We start from the raw sequence: 19387 nt of genomic DNA, 5'->3' as shown, positions 1-19387 counted from the left end.
TAACCTGCTACGCTACCGCCCGACTCCCAGCCTACATTAAGTTTAAATATTTTTAAGTTGGCTTTTATCACTTTAAGCAGTTTTGAGCAGTTATATGTAAAATGTATCTTTGCCTTCTTTGAGCAAGTTAATTGACCTGGCTGGACATACTCCATCCAGGACAGCAACCATTAGAAGAAGCTGTTTCACTGAAACATCTGGACTTGGCCTCACCTGCTTTCCCCGCCCCTTGTAGACAGCTGAGTCTGTAACTTTTGCTGTCTAGTTTAGGGCTTCAGAATTAATGTAGAGGAAACACACACTTTGTTGTTCTTGGAACATATTTATTTTGCTACATGAAAATCTCCTTTTTATCTTTTTATTTATTTATTTCCTTCTTGTTGTCCCCTTTTATTGTTGTTGTAGTTAATATTGTTGCTGTTATTGATGCCGTCGTTGTTGGATAGGACAGAGAAAAATGGAGAGAGGATGGGAAGAAAGACAAAGAGTGGGAGAGAAAGACAGACACCTGCAGACCTGCTTCACTGCCTGTGAAGTGACTCCCCTGCAGGTGGGGAGCCAGAGGCTTGAACCAGGATCTTCACACCAGTCCTTGTGCTTTGTGCCACTGCGTTTAAACCACTGTGCTTAAACCACTGCGCTACTGCCCGACTCCCTCCTTTTTCTCTTTAGCAGTATAGACACAACATTGCAAATCTTTAATAGACATTCAAGAGTATTGCATCACATCTATAAGCTCATCTCTATAACCAAAAAACTGACATCCATGGTCCCTCTCTTGCAAACATCCATCAATCAGAATGAAGGATTATGCATCCGGAAAGTTCATGCCACTAAATGAAATTTTAGGCAGCCTTACAACCCCCACAGAAGCTCATAGAAGATCATAAAAGTTCGTTTGAAGAGTTTTTGAGTTTCACAAAGCAAAAATCTCTATCAAGATTATAGTGTTTGACTCCTTTCTCATTACTTGAAATAACTCAGTCCCCCATTGAATGTTGGATTATGCTGTTAGTAAACACTTTGTTTTCTAAAATACTTGATTCTTAAGTAGCAGCTTGAAGATGAACATTAGAGCAGAGGACATATTATCATGTCAACTGTGGATATAATAACTCTCCCCAGGTGAGTAGGAGTAGATGAGATCATTAGTTTTGCAATACATGATGAAAAGCTATCTGCTATTTAAAAAATAAATGTACAAGCTGGTAATTAATTGTATGTGTCCCTTTATCTTAATTCTATCATCATTTTAACTTAAAAACAAACGTTGAAGCCTTAATTTAAATCACCACCCAAACTGCTTAGGTATGACATGACATGCTTTGTACTAAAATCATTTTCTCATAGCTTTTCATCTCTTTCTTTCCATTACCCTCTTCCTGGTCCTTCACTGGTCCTACTACTCCCTCTTCATTCAGTGATCGGTTCTGTGCCAGTGCAATGTACTTGCCAAAGCTTACTTCTTGACTGTGAAGGAACCAATTTACGAGCTATCCCATCAGTTTCTTCAAATGTGACTTTGATGTAAGTAGAGAAGAATGACTTCACTCTGACAGCCAGGATGGCACCTGTAAAAAGCATAATGAAGACCTTGTCATTATTAACAGTGTATTCTATTCCAGACGATGTCATTACTGATTTGTCAGTTGCAATGACTCCTAATTTTGCATTTATGACATGTCAGACCCTACTCTTAATTATGTCATATATTTTTTAGTCCATCATAAAAGTCCTATAAAATATCTAGTATTACTATGTTTTGTCTAGGCAAAAGACTCCATCAATTGTGTGTGCTACATATAATAAAATAAGGTGACAGACAAATAATTATATAGAATTTTCTTGATTCAAAGAACTTGACACTTTAATTAAATAACTCCTTTATACCTTCTGGGACATAATTTATGGATGACAGGCAGATAGCTAGAATAGATAGATAGATAGATAGATAGATAAAAATATTCCCAAACTTCACATTGACTTGAACTCTTATAAACCACATTTAACTCAGATGTGTTAATGCCATTTCTCCCTAATTAATTAGAACTTAAGCATGTAAAAATCATCTGCATAGTAGCTGATTTGTTAATCCAGTACTAATTAAAATTCAAAAACCATCAGCAATTCATAGGCATCAACAACATACACATTTGGTCGAAACTTTTCAAAAGAAATTAGTGGAAAATAGCTATTTTATTTTTAACATGGTGGTATATTTTATTGACCCAAGTGTCCATTTTTATTCCAGTACCACTCTGTTCTAACAATTATTGAAAATAATATTCTTACTTAGTTTTCTGTTTTCATACAGATTTTTCATTGCCCTGTGGCTCTGATTTTTGGATATATAAAGACACTATAGAATTCTTTCTTAAGTTTACAAATATTGAAAAGTTATTCTTTTTTAACCCAAATTACTTAACATATACTTGACATTTGTAAGAATAGGCAAGAGCTACAGCTCAAAAATATCTGTAGATGATGCTACCACTCAATTAACAGAATCTAGAAACTTAATCAACCTAATAGGTTATCCCAAATTGTTAATAAACTGAGAATGTCAAACAAGTTAACTTTCTCACCTGAACTAAGGGTAGTATTCAGTCCTACCCTCAACTAACCAGGGCTCCTTTTCATAGTAATTGTTCTACTAGAAAAAAATATAATAGCAATCCCCTCCCCTCAAAATAACCTGAAGTCCCATCAATAGTTTCTATGGTTTAAATTCTGAATGGAATTGTTAAGTATAAAAAGTATGAGAATTTTATTTTATTTTCACAGGAAAAAATTACTGTTGGGGGCTGGAAGGTAGCGCATCCTTTAAGCACACAGAATACTAAGCACAAGGACCCACTCAAGGATCTTGGTTTGAGTCCCCCAGCTCCCCACCAACAGGGGAGATGCTTCATAAGTGACGAAGCAGGTCTACAAGTGTCTATCTTTCTCTCTCCTGTTCTATCTCCTCCCTTCCCTCTCAATTTCTCTCTGTCCTATCCAATAAAATAGAGGGGAAATAGCCTTCAGGAGCATTGAATTTATAGTGCTGGCACCAAGCCCTAGCAATAACCCTGTAGGGGAAAAAAAATTATATATATATATCCCATTGGTTAGTTGAAATTACCAAAATTTTCAAGCCAAAGAATACATTGATGCTGCCAATAGCATTTTTCATTTTCCCACAAGTAACTTGAACACATTCTTCAACAATTAACTAACCTTTATAAAGGGAGAAAAGGAGAGAGCTGGAGGAGTGGAAGGGAGTAAGGCAGTGACTAGAAAGTGTGTGCCTTACCTACAGGCGTTCCCATTCAACATTTTAAAAAAGTAAAAGTAAATAGATTACATACTTTGTATTCAGGAGGCCAATTCCTGATGTTGTGTGTGACTGAGGAAGTGGTTCTCTGGTCTCTCTCTCATTAAATAAACAATTCTTTTTTTCTTTTTATTATTATTTATTTATAAAAAGGAAACATTGACAAAACCATAGGATAAGAGAGGTACAATTCCACACAATTCCCACCACCAGAACTCCATATCCAATCCTCTCCCTTGATAGATTTCCTATTCTTTAATCCTCTGAGAGTATGGGACCCAAAGTCATTGTGGGATGCAGAAAGTGGATGGTCTGGCTTCTGTAATTGCTTCCTCGATGAACATGGGCATTGACAGGTCGATCCATACTCCCAGCCAGCCTTTCTCTTTCCCTAGTGGGACAGGGTTCCAGGCAATTGGAGCTCCAGGACACATTAGTGGGATCGTCTGTCCAGGGAAGTTTGGATGGCACCATGCTAGCATCTGGAACCTGGTGACTGAAAAGAGAGTTAACATATAAAGCCAAACAAATTATTGACTAATTATGAACAATTCTTTTTTGAAAGTTATTATAGCTTGGCACACACATACATAAATACATATGTATGTCCATATATTCATGAGGAGCTAAGTTCAGGCCTGTAAAATTCCAGTTTTATTTTTTTATATTTATTTTCCCTTTTGTTGCCCTTGTTTTTCATTGTTGTTGTAGTTATTGTTGTTGTTATTGATGTCGTCATTGTCAGGAGAGAGAGCAATGGAGAGAGGAGGGGAAGACAGAGAGGGGGAGAGAAAGATAGACACCTGCAGACCTGCTTCACCGCCTGTGAAGTGACCCCCTTGCAGGTGGGGAGCTAGGGGCTCAAACTCGGATCCTTCCGCAGGTCCTTGCGCTTTGTGCCACATGCGCTTAACCCGCTGCGCTGCCACCCGACTCCCAAACTACCAGTTTTAAACCTTTAGTATAAAGAACACTCACATCAGATCCTCCTGACCAATGAACTAGAGCAGAAAGACATGGGAGAAAAAGGAGCGGGGTAGGAATGGTGTCAGTGGTATCATCCTGAGTAATAGACTCATCCAAGTATAGAGAGATTTGGTAAGGGGTGGTAGAGAAGTATAGGACTCCTATTTTGAATTTTTATTTCAGTTAAAGATTGACTGGTCACTTGGCGAATTCTAACAGACATTTGCCAGATGTAGAAATGAAGGATGGGAGTTTCTAATACAATTTTTGTTAAGAAAATTTTCCTTATATTTAGTATGAAAAGATTGATTCAAGTTCATTTCTACTTTCCTCTGTAAAACACTTTTAGCATCACACCCAGTTTTTCTTCAAGTTCACAAAGAGCAATTCTAGACTTTAAAAGAGTAAATATCAATTTTTGTTACTGAGATAATTCTATATTTTCAACTGGAACTATGTAGAAATGTCAGAAATGGTCTAGATCACATAAGCTCCAAAAACCCAAGAATAGAGTAATATTTACTTAAAATTTGAGGTTTGTTTCCTTCCTGCCTGCCTTCCTTCCTTCCTCTTTTTATTATTGCCTCCAGGGTTACCACTGGAGGTCAGTGCACTGCAAATCTACTGCTCCCAGCTGTCATTTTTTTCACCTTTTTTTTTCCCCTTTTTCCCCCAATTCTTCTATTTTTATTAGATAGGACAAATTCAGAGGGGAGAGAGTTAGAGGAGAAGAGAGAGAGAGAGAGAAAGACACCTGTAAACCTCCTTCACCACCTGTGAAGTGTCCCCCCTGCAGCTGGGTAGCCCAGGCTCAAGCAAGATCCTTCCAGATGGTGATATGTAATATGCTTAACCAGGTGCACCATCAGCAGCCCCCAAAATAGGGATTTCTTACAAGACATCTCACATAAATTTTAATGAACAAAAGGCAAATACAGATCGATATATGATTATCTATACAATGTTCTAGCTTACTCTTTCATTTCTGACTCCATTTGCCTGAATTTTCTTTCTTTCTTAGAGAGCCTAAGTAAGATTTTGTCAGTTTTTGTTGATCTTTTCAAAGAATCAGCTCTTGATTTTACAAATATTTTGTGTTATTTTATGTCTTTCATCTATTTGTACTCTGCTTTTATATCATTAATTCTCTTCTCCTAGTTTTTGGTTTAACTTGTTCTTCCTTTTCTAGTTTCTTTAAGTGTGAGATTAAATTTACCTGAGATTTTTTTTTTTTTTTGCCTCCAGGGTTATTGCTGGGGCTCGGTGCCTGCACTATGAATCCACTGCTCCTGGAGGCTATTTTTTCCCTTTTGTTGCCTTGTTTATCATTGTTGTTGTTATTATTGTTGTTGGATAGGACAGAGAGAAATCGAGAGAGGAGGGGAAGACAGAGAGTGGGAGAGAAAGATAGACACCTGCAGACCTGCTTCACCACTTGTGAAGTGACCCTGCCCTTGGGGAAATGGAGGCTCAAAGCAAGATTCTTACAGGCCTGTCCTTGCACTTAGTGCCATATGCATTTAACCCGCTGCCTCACCACCCAGTCCCCAATGTCCTTTATTCTTAAATTTCACCTGTAAGTGAGATCACTTTCTCTGTCTGCCTTGTCTCGATCACCATGATGCCTTCGAGTTCTGACCACAATATGATTTAAAAACTGCTCATGTAAAATCCTATATGTTATGAAACTTTTTTTTTTGTCACCAGGGTAATCTCTGCAACTGGGTGCGCTAGAACCCAAGTCTTTATGCATGGTAATGTGTGTGCATAACCAAGTGCACCACCACCTAGTTCCTAGGTTTTGAAACTTTGCACCTTAATTTTCATTTGTCTCCATGTATCTTTTTGTCTCTTATTATGATTAACTTTTTTAAAGACTTTATTTATTAATATGAGAGAGTAAGAAGGAGAGAAAGAACCAAAGCATCATTCTGGCACATGTAATGGCAGGTACTGAGCTTGGGACCTCAAGCTTTTAAGTCCAAAACGCCATCCATTGTACCACCTCCTGAGCCACAGAAAGTATCTTCTTTTTTTTTTCTTTTTTACTGTCCAAACTTACTTATTGATATTGTTGAACTTCACAACAGTGTCAAAATACTATAAACAGAGCCTTCAGATAGGGAAAAAAAAATAAGGCAAATTTAAGTATACTGATCAGATTAAAGCCTGCAAGAGATCCAATGATAAACATCTTAAATAACAATATGCTAACAGCATCTAATGTACCCATGACAAGAGTCTTCATATCTGTTACAAAATATATATATATATTAGTAAAAATCAGTTTGAAACTAGGTGAATGGACTTGATTCCTGATTTACATATAAGATATGGTAAAATCTTTGCATGTACATGGTTAGCTTTGTTATATTACAGAACATTTAGAGAAGTCTTTTTTTATATGATTTTTATTTATAAAAAGGAAACACTGACAAGAACCATAGGATAAGAGGGGTACAACTCCACACAGTTCCCACCACCAAAACTCCGTATCCCATCCCCCCCCCCATAGCTTTTCTATTCTTTAATCCTCTGGGAGTATGAACCCAAGGTCATTATGGGGCCAACTTCTGCACCCCATTTAGAGAAGTCTGATGTTCTTAAGTAACACAAAGTCAATAATTAGACTCTGTTCAAAAAGTGCTTTGAATATGAGAGTGACATCTTAAAACAAAATGTTTCTGGAAAGCTGGTGATAAAGTAAAGAAAGCTTATGGTTATTCATACTGTTGTAGTTTAAAAGTAATAAAAACCCATTTAACAAAAACCAAACATTTTATTTCAGGTCACTTAACCGGAACTTAATAAGAAAGCTTCCTCCTCATGGCTTCAAGAAGTACCATGATCTACAGGAGCTGTAAGAAACTAATTTTAATTCCTGACATTAAAAAGAGCTAACATCTTCTATATATTTTTCCCCATTTTTATGGACACCTACATAGTACCAATGCCTAAGCTGAATTCCTCTTGAAGAATTCTTTAGCAAGAGTGACTTCCAAGGAATGAATGTCTTTACTTGATAGTTCTGAGTCATCTTAGAAAAATCTCAGGTACAGATCTCTAAAGAAAATGGGACATAGGTGTTGTGAGTCCTCCTGTCATTCTCCCCTGAGTGAAAATGCAAAGGAGGTTTACTGTCTACATTATTCTATAGTGACTTGCACTAATGCCCTTCTTATTTATTTATTTATTTATTATTTTTAATATTTATTTATTCCCTTTTGTTGCCCTTGTTGTTTTTTTATTGTAGTTATTATTATTATTGTTATTGATGTCCTTGTTGTTGGATAGACAGAGAGAAATAAAGAGAGGAGGGGGAGACAGAGAGGGGAAGAGAAAGATAGACACCTGCAGACCTGCTTCACCTGTGAAGGGACTCCCCTGCATGTGGGTAGCGGGGGGGCTCGAACCCAGACCAATTACTAATGCCCTTCTTAAAGAAAGATGTAATGAACTTTTACCAAGTCTGCCATGAAGAATGTATAATGAAGAATTTCTTTCTCCTGTTTATAAATTGAGTTTCTCATGTGCCTATGCATTGAAGCCTCTGAGGTTTGGGGACTTAATTCCATTTTCATGCCTGCATTCTAAGTTTAGATGTATTTTGGCTCAAGTAATAGCTGGCATGCAAGCTACTATTCAGTTTATTTAATATTGCATTTGTTTATCAGGTAGAAACAGAAATAGAGCAAGAAAGGCAAGATAGAGAAGGAGAGAAAGTGAGACATCTGAAGCAGCGCTTCACCACTCTTGAAGCTTCCCCTCCCCCCCTCCCCCTCCCCCTCCCCCTCCCCCGCCCCCTCCCCCGCCGGTGGGGACCAGAGGCTTGATCCTGGGTCTTGGTAATTATGACATCTGCACTCAACCAGATGCACCACTTCCCGGCCCGTTTAGTTTAAAGTGATATATTTACTCTCGAAATTCATAGTAACCCAAGTCATTTTTGCTTCTTATTTATGAGAGTATTCTGTCTAAATCATATTGTTGTATGCTTGAACTGTCAGATTTAATATACTTTTTCTTCCTTTTTTTAGTTTTTCATTGCCATTCTGATTGCCATCAGGGTTATCACTGGGGCTCTGTGCCTGCTTGATGCATTCACTACTCCCAGCTGTCTTTTTTTTTTTTTTTTTTTTTTTTTGGGAGAGAGAGATTGAAAGGTGGAAAGACAGAGCGTGAGAAAGAAGAACACCAAAGGGAGTCGGGCTGTAGCGCAGCGGGTTAAGCGCAGGTGGCGCAAAGCACAAGGACTGGCAAAAGGATCCTGGTTCGAACCCCGGCTCCCCACCTGCAGGGGAGTCGCTTCACAGGCGGTGAAGCAGGTCTGCAGATGTCTATCTTTCTCTCCTCCTCTCTGTCTTCCCCTCCTTTCTCCATCTCTCTGTCCTATCCAACAACGACAACAAAAATAATAACTACAACAATAAAACAACAAGGGGAACAAAAGGGAATAAATAAATAAATTTAAAAAAAGAAAAAAGAAGAAGAAGAACACCAGCAGTACTGCTTTATTGCCTGTAAAACCTCTCCCTCTTCCCCCCACATGTGAAGACCCGCGGTTTGAACCCAGGTCCTTATGCAAGATAACATCTGGGGGGGTGGGCAGTAGCACAGCTGGTTAAGCCCACGCCGCGCAAAGCACAAGCACTAGCAGAAGAATAGGGTTGGAGCCCCCGCTCCCCACCTGCAGGGGAGTCTCTTCACAAGCGGTGAAGCAGGTCTGCAGGTGTCTGTCTTTCTCTCCCCCTCTGTCTTCCCCATCTCTCTCCATTTCTCTGTCCTATCCAACATCGACTACATCGATAACAACAATAACCACAACAAGGCTACAACAACAAAGGAAACAAAAGGTGGGGGGAATGGCCTCCAGGAGCAGTGTATTCATGGTGCAGTCACTGAGCCCCAGCAATAACCCTGGAGGCAAAAAATAAATAAATAAATAAATAAATAAATAAATAAATAACATCTGGATTCCTCTTGATGCACCACCATCAGACCTCTGGTTTAAATACTCTGTCTGAACTACACTATATAAAAGGTGTCTTTGTTTTTAGTCTGATTTGCATGATAAAAACCTAGTACAACGAATATATATGCATATATCAGGTAGTAAAAGTAAAGCTGAATTGGAAGAAAAATTAATCTACTTCATGTGATGAAATATTCTCAATTTCCAGATAATCTGCATAAAGTACTTCTAAAATTGCTAATAAAAATTACTTCTCAGGGGAGTCGGGCTGTAGCGCAGCGGGTTAAGCGCAGGTGGCGCAAAGCACAAGGACCAGCATAAGGATCCCGGTTCGAACCCCAGCTCCCCACCTGCAGGGGAGTCGCTTCACAGGCGGTGAAGCAGGTCTGCAGGTGTCTATCTTTCTCTCCCCCTCTCTGTCTTCCCCTCCTCTCTCCGTTTCTCTCTGTCCTACCCAACAACGACGACAACAACAATAATAACTACAGCAATAAAACAACAAGGGCAACAAAAGGGAATAAATAAATAAAATAAAATATTTTTTTAATTTAAAAAACAAACAAAAAAAATTACTTCTCAGATCTTTATTCTGAATGCTTATAGTGTAATATTGAGCTTTACAAATTTAGGTCTAATAACAAGAAATTCAAGAGAACCTGCCTTTCTTCTGTTTTCTGATTTCTAGACTGTGAAGAATTCTTTTGATCTGCAGCACCACCACATTTCTTTTAAAAGAGTTAGGATTTCAAATATAAGCATCAAAATTCAGGATTATATTTTAGCTTAGTATTTTTATGCAATAAACAATGCATTAATTTTGAACAGTGAATTTGTTCAAAGTAATCGATTAAAGGAGTCTAATTGAAAAAATAAGTCTAGTTGACTATTAAAGGTGAAATTGGGTTTAATTTCTAAGCAATATAATCTACTCTTTGCAACAGTAAATACATATTATCTGTATTACTTACTATGTGATTGGAACCATGTCATTTTCTGTGAAATTGTTAAATGTGTAAGAATACCATTTTAGAGTTAAGTTTTCTCAAATGTTTAGAAATACGGACTCTCTTCTAGCCAAAATTTCAAATTAACTGATAATTAATTCTCCCTAAGTGCTCCCAGAAAGATAAATATATATTTAAACTCCAAACACCAAACAAGCAATGGTGACCTGCAAGCATCAAGAAATGAAACTTTGGGTGTCGGGTGATAGGGCAGTGGGTTAAGCGCACGTGGCACAAAGCGCAAGGACAGGTGGGAGGATCCCGGTTGGAGTCCCAGGCTCCCCACCTGCAGGGGAGTCACTTCGCAGGCAGTGAAGCAGGTCTGCAGGTGTCTTTCTCTCCCCCTCTCTGTCTTCCCCTCCTTTCTCCATTTCCCTCCGTCCTATCCAACAACAACGACATCAATAACAACAATAATAATAACCACAATGGTAAAACAACCAGGGCAACAAAAAAAAAAAAAAAAAGGGAAAAAATGGCCTGCAGGCACAGTGGATTCGTGGTGCAAGCACCGAGCCCCAGCAATAACCATGGAAGAAAAAAAGAAATGAAACTTGAAGTACTTTGTCATGTTCATATCTTGGAACCAGCATACACCAAATGCAAAACTTTTCTGTGGGCCAATATTACACATTTATTTGCTCTCTGATATCTCTTTCCTTTGGCCTCCAGATAACTCAAGGCCAAAATTCTTGCATGACTTTAATTATGTAAACCTGCTATCTTTTTTTTTTTCTTCCCCACTAGAGCACTGCTCAGCTCTGGCATAGAGTGGTGCTGGAGAATGAACCTGTGGATTTTCAGCCATAGGCATGAAAGCCTTTTTCATAACCATTAAACTATCTCCTGAAACTTCCTAAACCGGCATTCTTATCTAGACATTCCAACTTAATTTATATTCTATTAGTCCTGATACTTTTTACATATAGTTGGGGAGGTTTATTTGTTTTGGTTTGGGGTTTTTTGTTTGTTTGTTTTTGCCATTGATATCTCATATATGACCTCAAACTCTTTTTGAAACAAGCTTTAGAGTGTCAGATTAGTGCAATTAATTAACATTGACTTCCTTGACAGATTTCTGTGTAGCATAGAATATGCACTGAAACCTGAGGTGTGCCAATACAATATTGAATACTGACAATTTTGAAAAACGGTAGCAGATGTTTTTTTTTGTTTTGTTTTGTTTTTTAAATAATTTTTTTAATTGTTTATTTATTTCCTTTTGTTGCCCTTGTTGTAGTTATTGATGTCATTGTTGGATAGGACAGAGAGAAATGGAGAGAGAGGGAGAGAAAGATAGATACCTGCAGACCTGCTTCACTGCCTGTGAAATGACTCCCCTGTAGGTAGGGAGCTGGGGGCTCGAACCGGGATCCTTACGCCGGTCCTTGTGCTTTGCGCCACATGTGCTTAACCCGCTGAGCCACCGCCCGACTCCCAGCAGATGTTTTAAAAACCTGACTTCAGGGAATGTCTGATTTGTGAGTGTGCTGCTATGCACTAGCATTTCACTCATAGAAAATTCAAATATAAAATTTTAGTTATTATATACCTATTTTATAACTACAATTTCTTTTTTAAAAAAAGTCTAGCCTAGCCTATACGTAAATTTCAGAGCAATATATCCAGCTTCATTAAACTGTGTTGTTTTCTTTTTCTTGATTGAAATATTTGACATAAAATGTGTTATCTTAATTATCACAAGTGTACACAGAGGTGTTAAGTACGTTCTCATGTTCTTGTGTACAATCTCCAACCATCCACAGAGCTTTAATCATCTTGCAATCTGAAACTGTTTTGTTTTTTATCCTTTAATAATAATCATCTTCATAGGTACCTACAAGACAATAAGATTAGATCCATCACCATCTATGCTTTCAGAGGACTACATAATCTTCTTAAACTGTAAGTAACAGTTCTCCTCAGTTTGCCTGTCCCACAGTGCTCTGTCAGTTTCCCATGTCACCAAACACAGAAACCCTCCTGCTCCCCACAAGTGTGCCTAGGAGAAGGGCAGACAGTTCAAAGGGAAGCATACTCTGGTGGCTAGAAGAGCACACACACACACACACATACACACACACACACAGAATCTAGCCCCACTAGGGAAAGAGAGAGGTGGGCTGGGAGTATGGATCGACCTGTCAACGCCCATGTTCAGTGGGGAAGCAATTACAGAAGCCAGACCTTCAACCTTCTGCATCCCACAATAATCCTGGGTCCATACTCCCAGAGGGTTAAAGAATAGGAAAGCTATCAGGGGAGGCGATGGGATAGGGAGTTTTCTGGTGGTGGGAATTGTGTGGAGTTGTACCCCTCTTATCCTATGGTTTTGTTAATGTTTCCTTTTTATAAATAAATTTTTTTAAAAGGAAGGTTTAATGTTAGCAATAATAATTCTCACCTACGTATTCCTGAGAGTAACAAGTATCATTAAATTCAGAAAGAAAAATTATCTTTTGGAACCTGACAGTTGTGTACATGATAGAGCACACATGTTACCCCACATAAGGACCTAGGTCCAAGTCCCCACCTTCAGGAGGTAAGCTTCATGAACAGTGAATAATGTTGCAGTTGTCTCTTTCTCTCCCCCATCTGTGTCTCACCCTCCCCTCTCAGTTACTCTAAAAAATAAATGAAAGGGAGGGGCCGGGTGGTGGCACACCTGGTTGAGCTCATGTATTAACAATGCACAAGGATCCAGGTTCAAGCCCCCAGTCCCCACCTGCAGGAGGGAAACTTTGCACGTGGTGAATCAGTGCTACAGGTGTCTATCTGTCTCTCTATCACCACCTTCCCTCTTGATTTCTGGCTTCTCTATCCAATAAATAAATATTTAAAAATTATTTTTAAATGAAAGGGGGAAAAAAAAGAATCCAGATGAATCAGGCTTCTGTTTGATTTCCAGCGTCATTGCCCTGTAGGTATGTGAATGTGAGCACTGTGCATATGACCCTTGAGCGACCCAGGTCTGAAATTGGATTCCACACTTCTGGGAGTGTGGAGTTCCAGTTTTACAGAGTTATTCTTTTTTTTTTTTTCCTCTATGCCACCAGAGCCAAAAGCAATTTAACCACTACAGGCTGATTTTTCCAGCTAGAAAAACAGAGGCAAGACAGAGAGGGAGAGACACCATAGCACTGAAGTCCTTTACAATGCCATAGTGGACCAGGCATATGAAATGCCGGGCTTTCTACCAAGTGAGCCATCTCTCTAGTCCCCCGACTGTTTTTCAAAGAATATTGGTTGACCCTCCATGCTTACAGGTTCCAAGCTCATGGCTTCCGTGAATCACAGATGTCAGTTGGTTAAATACGTGGATGCGTAACTGATGGCTACAGAGAGAACATCTGTGAATTTTGCTCTTCAAGAGTTTAAAATGAGTCCTCCATAGAGCTTTCATTTTAAGCACTAGTTCACTCTACTGTAAAATATAAATTATAACCGTGCCTACCTCAGGATTGTTGTAAAGGAGAAGTGAGGAAGTTCATGGAAAGAAAGACAAACTGTGCCCAGTTCTTGGTAATTAACGGTATACACCTGCTGCAATGACTATAATGATGACTGAATGAACTTAAAATAAGAAAGACTGCTGAACTAAAATTTATGAAAGATAAAAGGCCGGGGGCCAGGTGGTGGTGCACCCGGCTAAGCACAGATATTACCATTCCAAGGACCTGGGTTGAAACCCAGGCTCCCCACCTGTGGCAAGGACACTTCACTTCACAAGTGGTAAAGCCAGTCTCTTTCTCTCTATCTTCCCCTCTCCTCTCAATTCCCCTCTATCCTATCAAGTATAAAAGAAAGAGGGGGAAATGTCCACCATAAGCAGTGGACTTGGAGGGCTGGCACCTAGCCCCAGTGATAGCCCTGGTGAAAGAGAGGAAAGAAAGAGAGAGAGGGGGAGAGAGAGAAAAGAAGAAGAGGAGGGAGGGAAGGAAGGAAGGAAGGAAGGAAGGAAGGAAGGAAGGAAGGAAGGAAGGAAGGAAGGGCGAGCAAATTGACAAAAAATAAAACTTAGGGAGGGCCAGACAATAGTTCACTGGGGCGGGGGCAGGAATCAGGTACCGTGGTATCCCTTAGGTAAAGGATAAAAAATAGGAATACAGTAGAAAGCAAGCATACAGAAATATAAATACTAGCAATTGCTTTTTTATGTGACTTCTTGTTTCATAGCTTTGCCAAGGAGGCTAGGTTAGTGAGTGGTAGAAGTCAGTGAAATGAAATTTTAGAAATTTTAGAAAAGATTACTTTTAACCATTGCTTTTAATCATTGCTTTTAACCAATAGTAAGACACCAACTCACATCCCCACCCATAAGTTGTTGTTGTTGTGTGTGTGTGTGTGTGTGTGTGTACTGGGACTTAAGTTCATGTGGCTTCACATTCTGTAGGGAGACTATATATGCATATATATGGAGAGAGAGAGAGAGAGAGACCTAGAAGCCAGGGAGATATTCAGCAGTGCTGCACCAGACATTCATATCGAAGGCCCCAGAAGTAGCAGGTTCAAAGCAACAACACCCGAATCCAGAACTGAGTGGTGCTCTAGTCTTCCTCCCTGTCTCTCTCATATTTAAATAAATAAATAAATAAATAAATAAATAAATAAATAAATAAATAAAGCCAGGGAGGTCCTACAGTCATCAGCCATACCGCACCAGACTTACATGCCAAGAGGTTCCAGGTTCAACCCCAGCGGGCACTACCAGATGACAGAACTGAACTGAATTGCCCTCTGGTTTCTCGGCATCTCTTTTTTCTTTTTCCCTTTTTTGTCTCTATCTAGTAAAGATAAAATAAATATGTCTTTCAAAAAAAGGCTACCTAGTGATTTCTCTAACAAAATAGAAGAAGGCTACTAGAGACTCACTGGCCAAGCTTTCTCCCTTCCTATCTTGATCTTTTGTGACTCAGCATACACAGTGGACTCATTCTCACCAGGCTCCTATCTTTCTCTCTAAACCTCAAAAAAAAAATCTATTCAAAAACTACTAAACAGCATCTACTTGGGTTACAGTGGATGTGCAGAGAGTTCATGAGTACAGAGTTGGAGAGTAAATTTAAAAGTGGTCTCCATCTCATCCTATGGTTTTTCTCATAACACTGAAATACAGTGTTTTTAGTTAAACCTTCCTATTTCCTCATTCCTCCAAGCTTGTTAGTCTGCCATCCTTAGCAAGTCCAGGTGACTTCCCCTCTGCAATGAACAAAGCAAGTATATGCAAAAAAAAAAAAAAAGTACGTATATGCTATACATGTGTTTGTTTTCCCTGTGTTGCCGTAGTAACCTGCTCACATATTCTAGACTGAAATCCCATCAAAGAAAGGAATGATGTACATAGCACAGTACCAAAGAGTAACTACTCAAAACAATTTGATGAATAAATGAAAAGATGAACGAATACATAGAGCAATTGATTGTTGGCAAGTTAAGAGTTTGACAGGAAAAGATAAAGATAACTCTTAGAAATCCGAAGAAAGCGGAGTCTGGATATAGCACAGTGGGTTAAGCGCAGGTGGCACAAAAAGGATGGGCGTAAGGATCCCAGTTCGAGCCCCCGACTCCCCACCTGCAGAAGAGTCACTTCACAGGCGGTGGAGCAGGTCTATGGGTGTCTATCTTTCTCTCCCCATCTCTGTCTTCCCCTCTGTCTCCATTGCTCTCTGTCCTATCCAACAACAACAACAACAAGAATAACTACCACAACAAAACAACAAGGGCAACAAAAGGGAATAAATAAATAAATATTTTAAAAAGAAGAAGGAGAAGAATAGTTAAGAAACCCAGAGAAAGGGGGCTAGGCTCTGGCGCACTGGGTTAAGCTCAAGGAGTGGGACTGGAACCCCCCACTCCCCACCTGCAGAGGGGACACTTGGTGAGCGGTGAATCAGGTCTGCAGCTGTCCATCTTTCTTTATCCCTATCTCCCCTTCGCTCTCAATTTCTCTGTGACTTGTCAAAAGAAATAATAATAATGGAGTAGAAAGGGGAAGGTGAAAAGGGAAAAAATGAGCAACAGGAGTCATGGATTCATAGTGCCAGTACCAAGAGTCCCCACAGTAATCCTGGAGACCATAAAAAAGTTTTTTTTTAAGTAAAAGAATCCAAAGAAAGGGAAATGGCATGATAGCAATGGTATAGAATAAAATGAAAATGAATGACTATGGTTTTCCCTTTTTACTGCAAGTTATTTTGAAAGGTACCAATTTATAGGAGTCATTCTTCTTTTTACAGGTATCTCAGTCATAACAGATTAACCTTCTTGAAACCGGGGATTTTTGAAGACCTTCACAGATTAGAATGGCTGTATGTTTGATTTAAGTGGTTTTTTTTTTATAGTATTAGTTTTCGTGTTCTGAAAACACATATGTGAATCTTTTTTTTTCCTTCTGGCTGGCAGGATAATTGAAGATAACCACCTCAGTCGAATTTCCCCACTAACATTTTATGGACTAAATTCTCTGTTTTTCTTGTAAGTATTAAAGATTAAAAATTAAAACAAATATTTCAACTGAGGAAAAAAGATGAATAAAGTTACTTATTCCTGTTTAGCAACATTAAATTTGTAATTGTTAAAACCCCAAAAGACCTTTATAATTAAAATTGACTGCTTAATAGTACTGAGTCTATTTTGTAGTTTTTTTGTTTGGTTAGTTGGTTGGTTGGTTGGTTTTTGTGTGTGTGTGTGTGTGTGTGTGTGTGTGTATCTTTTTAAAAAATTTTTTATTTATAAAACGGAAACACTGGCAAAACCATAGGATAAGAGGGGTACAGCTTCACACAGTTCCCACCACCAGACCTCCGTATACCAACCCCTCCACTTATAGCCTTCCTACTCATTAACCCTCTGGGAGTATGGACCCAAGATCATTGTGGGATGCAGAAGGTGGAAGGTCTGGCTTCTGTGATTGCTTCCCCACTGAACATGGGTATTGACAGGTCGATCCATACTCCCAGCTGTCTCTCTCTTTCCCTAGTTGGGAAGGGCTCTGGGGAAGCGGAGTTCCAAGGCACATTGGTAGGGTTGTCTGTCTAGGGGAGTATGGTTGGCATCATGCTAGCATCTGGAACCTAGTGGCTGAAAAGAGAGATAATATACAAAGCCAAACAAATTGTTGACCAATCATGGACCTAAAGGCTGGAATAGTGCAGATGAAGTGTTGGGGGGGTCCTCCATTTTGTAGATAGCTAGTAGGCATATTTTAGTTATATTTCAAAGGGCCTGTAACTATACTAGTGGTTTTTTGTTTGTTTGTTTGTTTTGTGTTGTCTTTTGCCTGAGCCTGAAATCTGATATGCAGGTGAATCCTAATTATTGTCTGGGAAGATGATGACATGGCTGGGAAAAGGACCAGAAAGATGGATCAGGGAAGAGAGTAGCTTCCAAATATGGGAAAGGGGTATAAATATTACTGTAAAACCCATCAATTTGATGTGATCTGGGGCCCATTATTAACTTAGGAGCCTGTGTGACCTCTGCATCCCTCTAGATCTGAGCTCACATTCTGTGGTCATGAGTAGGAACATTCCAAGCTGCCCCGGTATCAACCCATCTTCCTCAGGTATAGCATAGAGTATGTTGTCCATGCTCCCTTCGGAGGATGGAACGTTCTCTACCACTGTTGATCCAGGTTGAGAGCAAAGTACGTCTCTGGTCTGGTTTATGGTAGTACTGGGGATTGAACCTGGGACCTTTGATGCCTCAGGCCTGAAAGTCTTTTTGCATAGCCATTATACTGTCCATTATACTGTCCCTCCAGCCCTATTTTGTAGTTCTAACAATTTTATAAGCTCTCTATTCTATAATGTAAGTTCGTTATAATAAAACAGCCTCACTATCATATTTTATGAAAATATTCTTAAACACACTATTAAATCTTATATTAATATTGGTAACAAAAAGGTCTGTTAATTTTTTCTTTTCTTTTTTTTAATGTTTTGCTATTCATTTTTTTAACTTTTTAACTTTATTTAATTTGATAGAAAGAAACTGATGAGTGAAAGATGACAGAGAGACACCTGTAGCACTGCTTTATCACTTGTGAAGTTTTCCCCCTGCAGTTGGGGGCCCGAGTCTTGAACCAGGGTCCTGGAGGATGGTAACATATGCACTTAACCAACCAAGCCAACACCTAGCCCCAAAGATGCATAATTTAAAGACCCAGTTTACTTGTGTGAGAAACTGAGTTCAAGCCTTATATAATCATAATATATATGATCTCAAGTCTATGTAATTTCAGAATTATATAGACTAACCATGAATGGTACCAAGGAAAAATTTCACAAACTGTAGAGTGGTGCTGTGGTGTCTCTCCTTGCTTCCATCTTCCCTTCCCCACTTTGTTTCCTTCCTTTCTGGAGTTATGTGAATTAAATAGAAATAACCCAGAGCCCTACCCCACTAGGGAAAGATAGGAACAGGCTGGGGGTATGGATCAACCTGAAAGTGCCCATGTCCAGCAGAGAAACAGTTATGAAAGCCAGACCTCACAGGAGTCGGGCAGTAGCGCAATGGGTTAAGTGCAAGTGTTGCAAAGCGCAAGGACCGGTGCAAGGACCCCGGTTGGAGCCCCCGGCTCCCCACCTGCAGGGGAGTTGCTTCACAGGCAGTGAAGCAGGTCTGCAGGTGTCTTATCTTTCTCTCCCCCTCTCTGTCTTCCTCTCCTCTCTTGATTTCTCTTTGTCCTATCCAACAACAATGACATCAATAAGAAGAACTACAACAATAAAACAACAAGGGCAACAAAAGGGAATAAATAAATGTATATTTTTAAAAAGCCAGACCTCCCACCTTCTGTACCCCAGAAGATCTTTGGTTCATACTCCCAGAGGGAAAAAGACTAGGGAAGCTTGCAGTGGAGGAAATGGGATGTGAAGCCCTAGTCGTGGAAAGTGTGTGAAGTTGTACCCCTCTAATCCCAAAATCTTGTTGAACATTATTAAATCACTAATTATTTTTTTATTTATTTAGACAATGACAGACAGAAATTGAGAGGGAAGGCGGAGACAGAAAAGGAGAGAGATACCTCCAACACTGCCTCATCACTTGTGAAGCTTTTTCCCTGCAGATGGGGACCTGGGGCTTGAACCTGGGTCCCTGAACATTTTAACATGTGCACTCAACCAA

General features: G+C 39.3%; 1 protein-coding gene across 1 annotated transcript in view; it reads left to right on the top strand.

Moving 5' to 3' along the window:
• RXFP1 (relaxin family peptide receptor 1) overlaps nucleotides 1–19387 on the top strand; it is a 120734-nt gene that overhangs the window by 70815 nt on the left and 30532 nt on the right. The window contains exons 4-8 of the mRNA XM_060178896.1: nucleotides 1422–1527; nucleotides 7071–7142; nucleotides 12092–12163; nucleotides 16495–16566; nucleotides 16661–16732. Of these exons, the coding sequence (XP_060034879.1) occupies nucleotides 1422–1527; nucleotides 7071–7142; nucleotides 12092–12163; nucleotides 16495–16566; nucleotides 16661–16732 (394 nt within the window). The remainder of the gene's footprint in view (nucleotides 1–1421; nucleotides 1528–7070; nucleotides 7143–12091; nucleotides 12164–16494; nucleotides 16567–16660; nucleotides 16733–19387) is intronic.

Source organism: Erinaceus europaeus, chromosome 19 (genome assembly GCF_950295315.1).
Source record: "Erinaceus europaeus chromosome 19, mEriEur2.1, whole genome shotgun sequence".
NCBI classification, from domain to species: Eukaryota; Metazoa; Chordata; class Mammalia; order Eulipotyphla; family Erinaceidae; genus Erinaceus; species Erinaceus europaeus.
The sequence above is the reverse complement of the archived record's forward strand: the minus strand, read 5'-3'. Positions and strand labels throughout refer to the sequence as shown.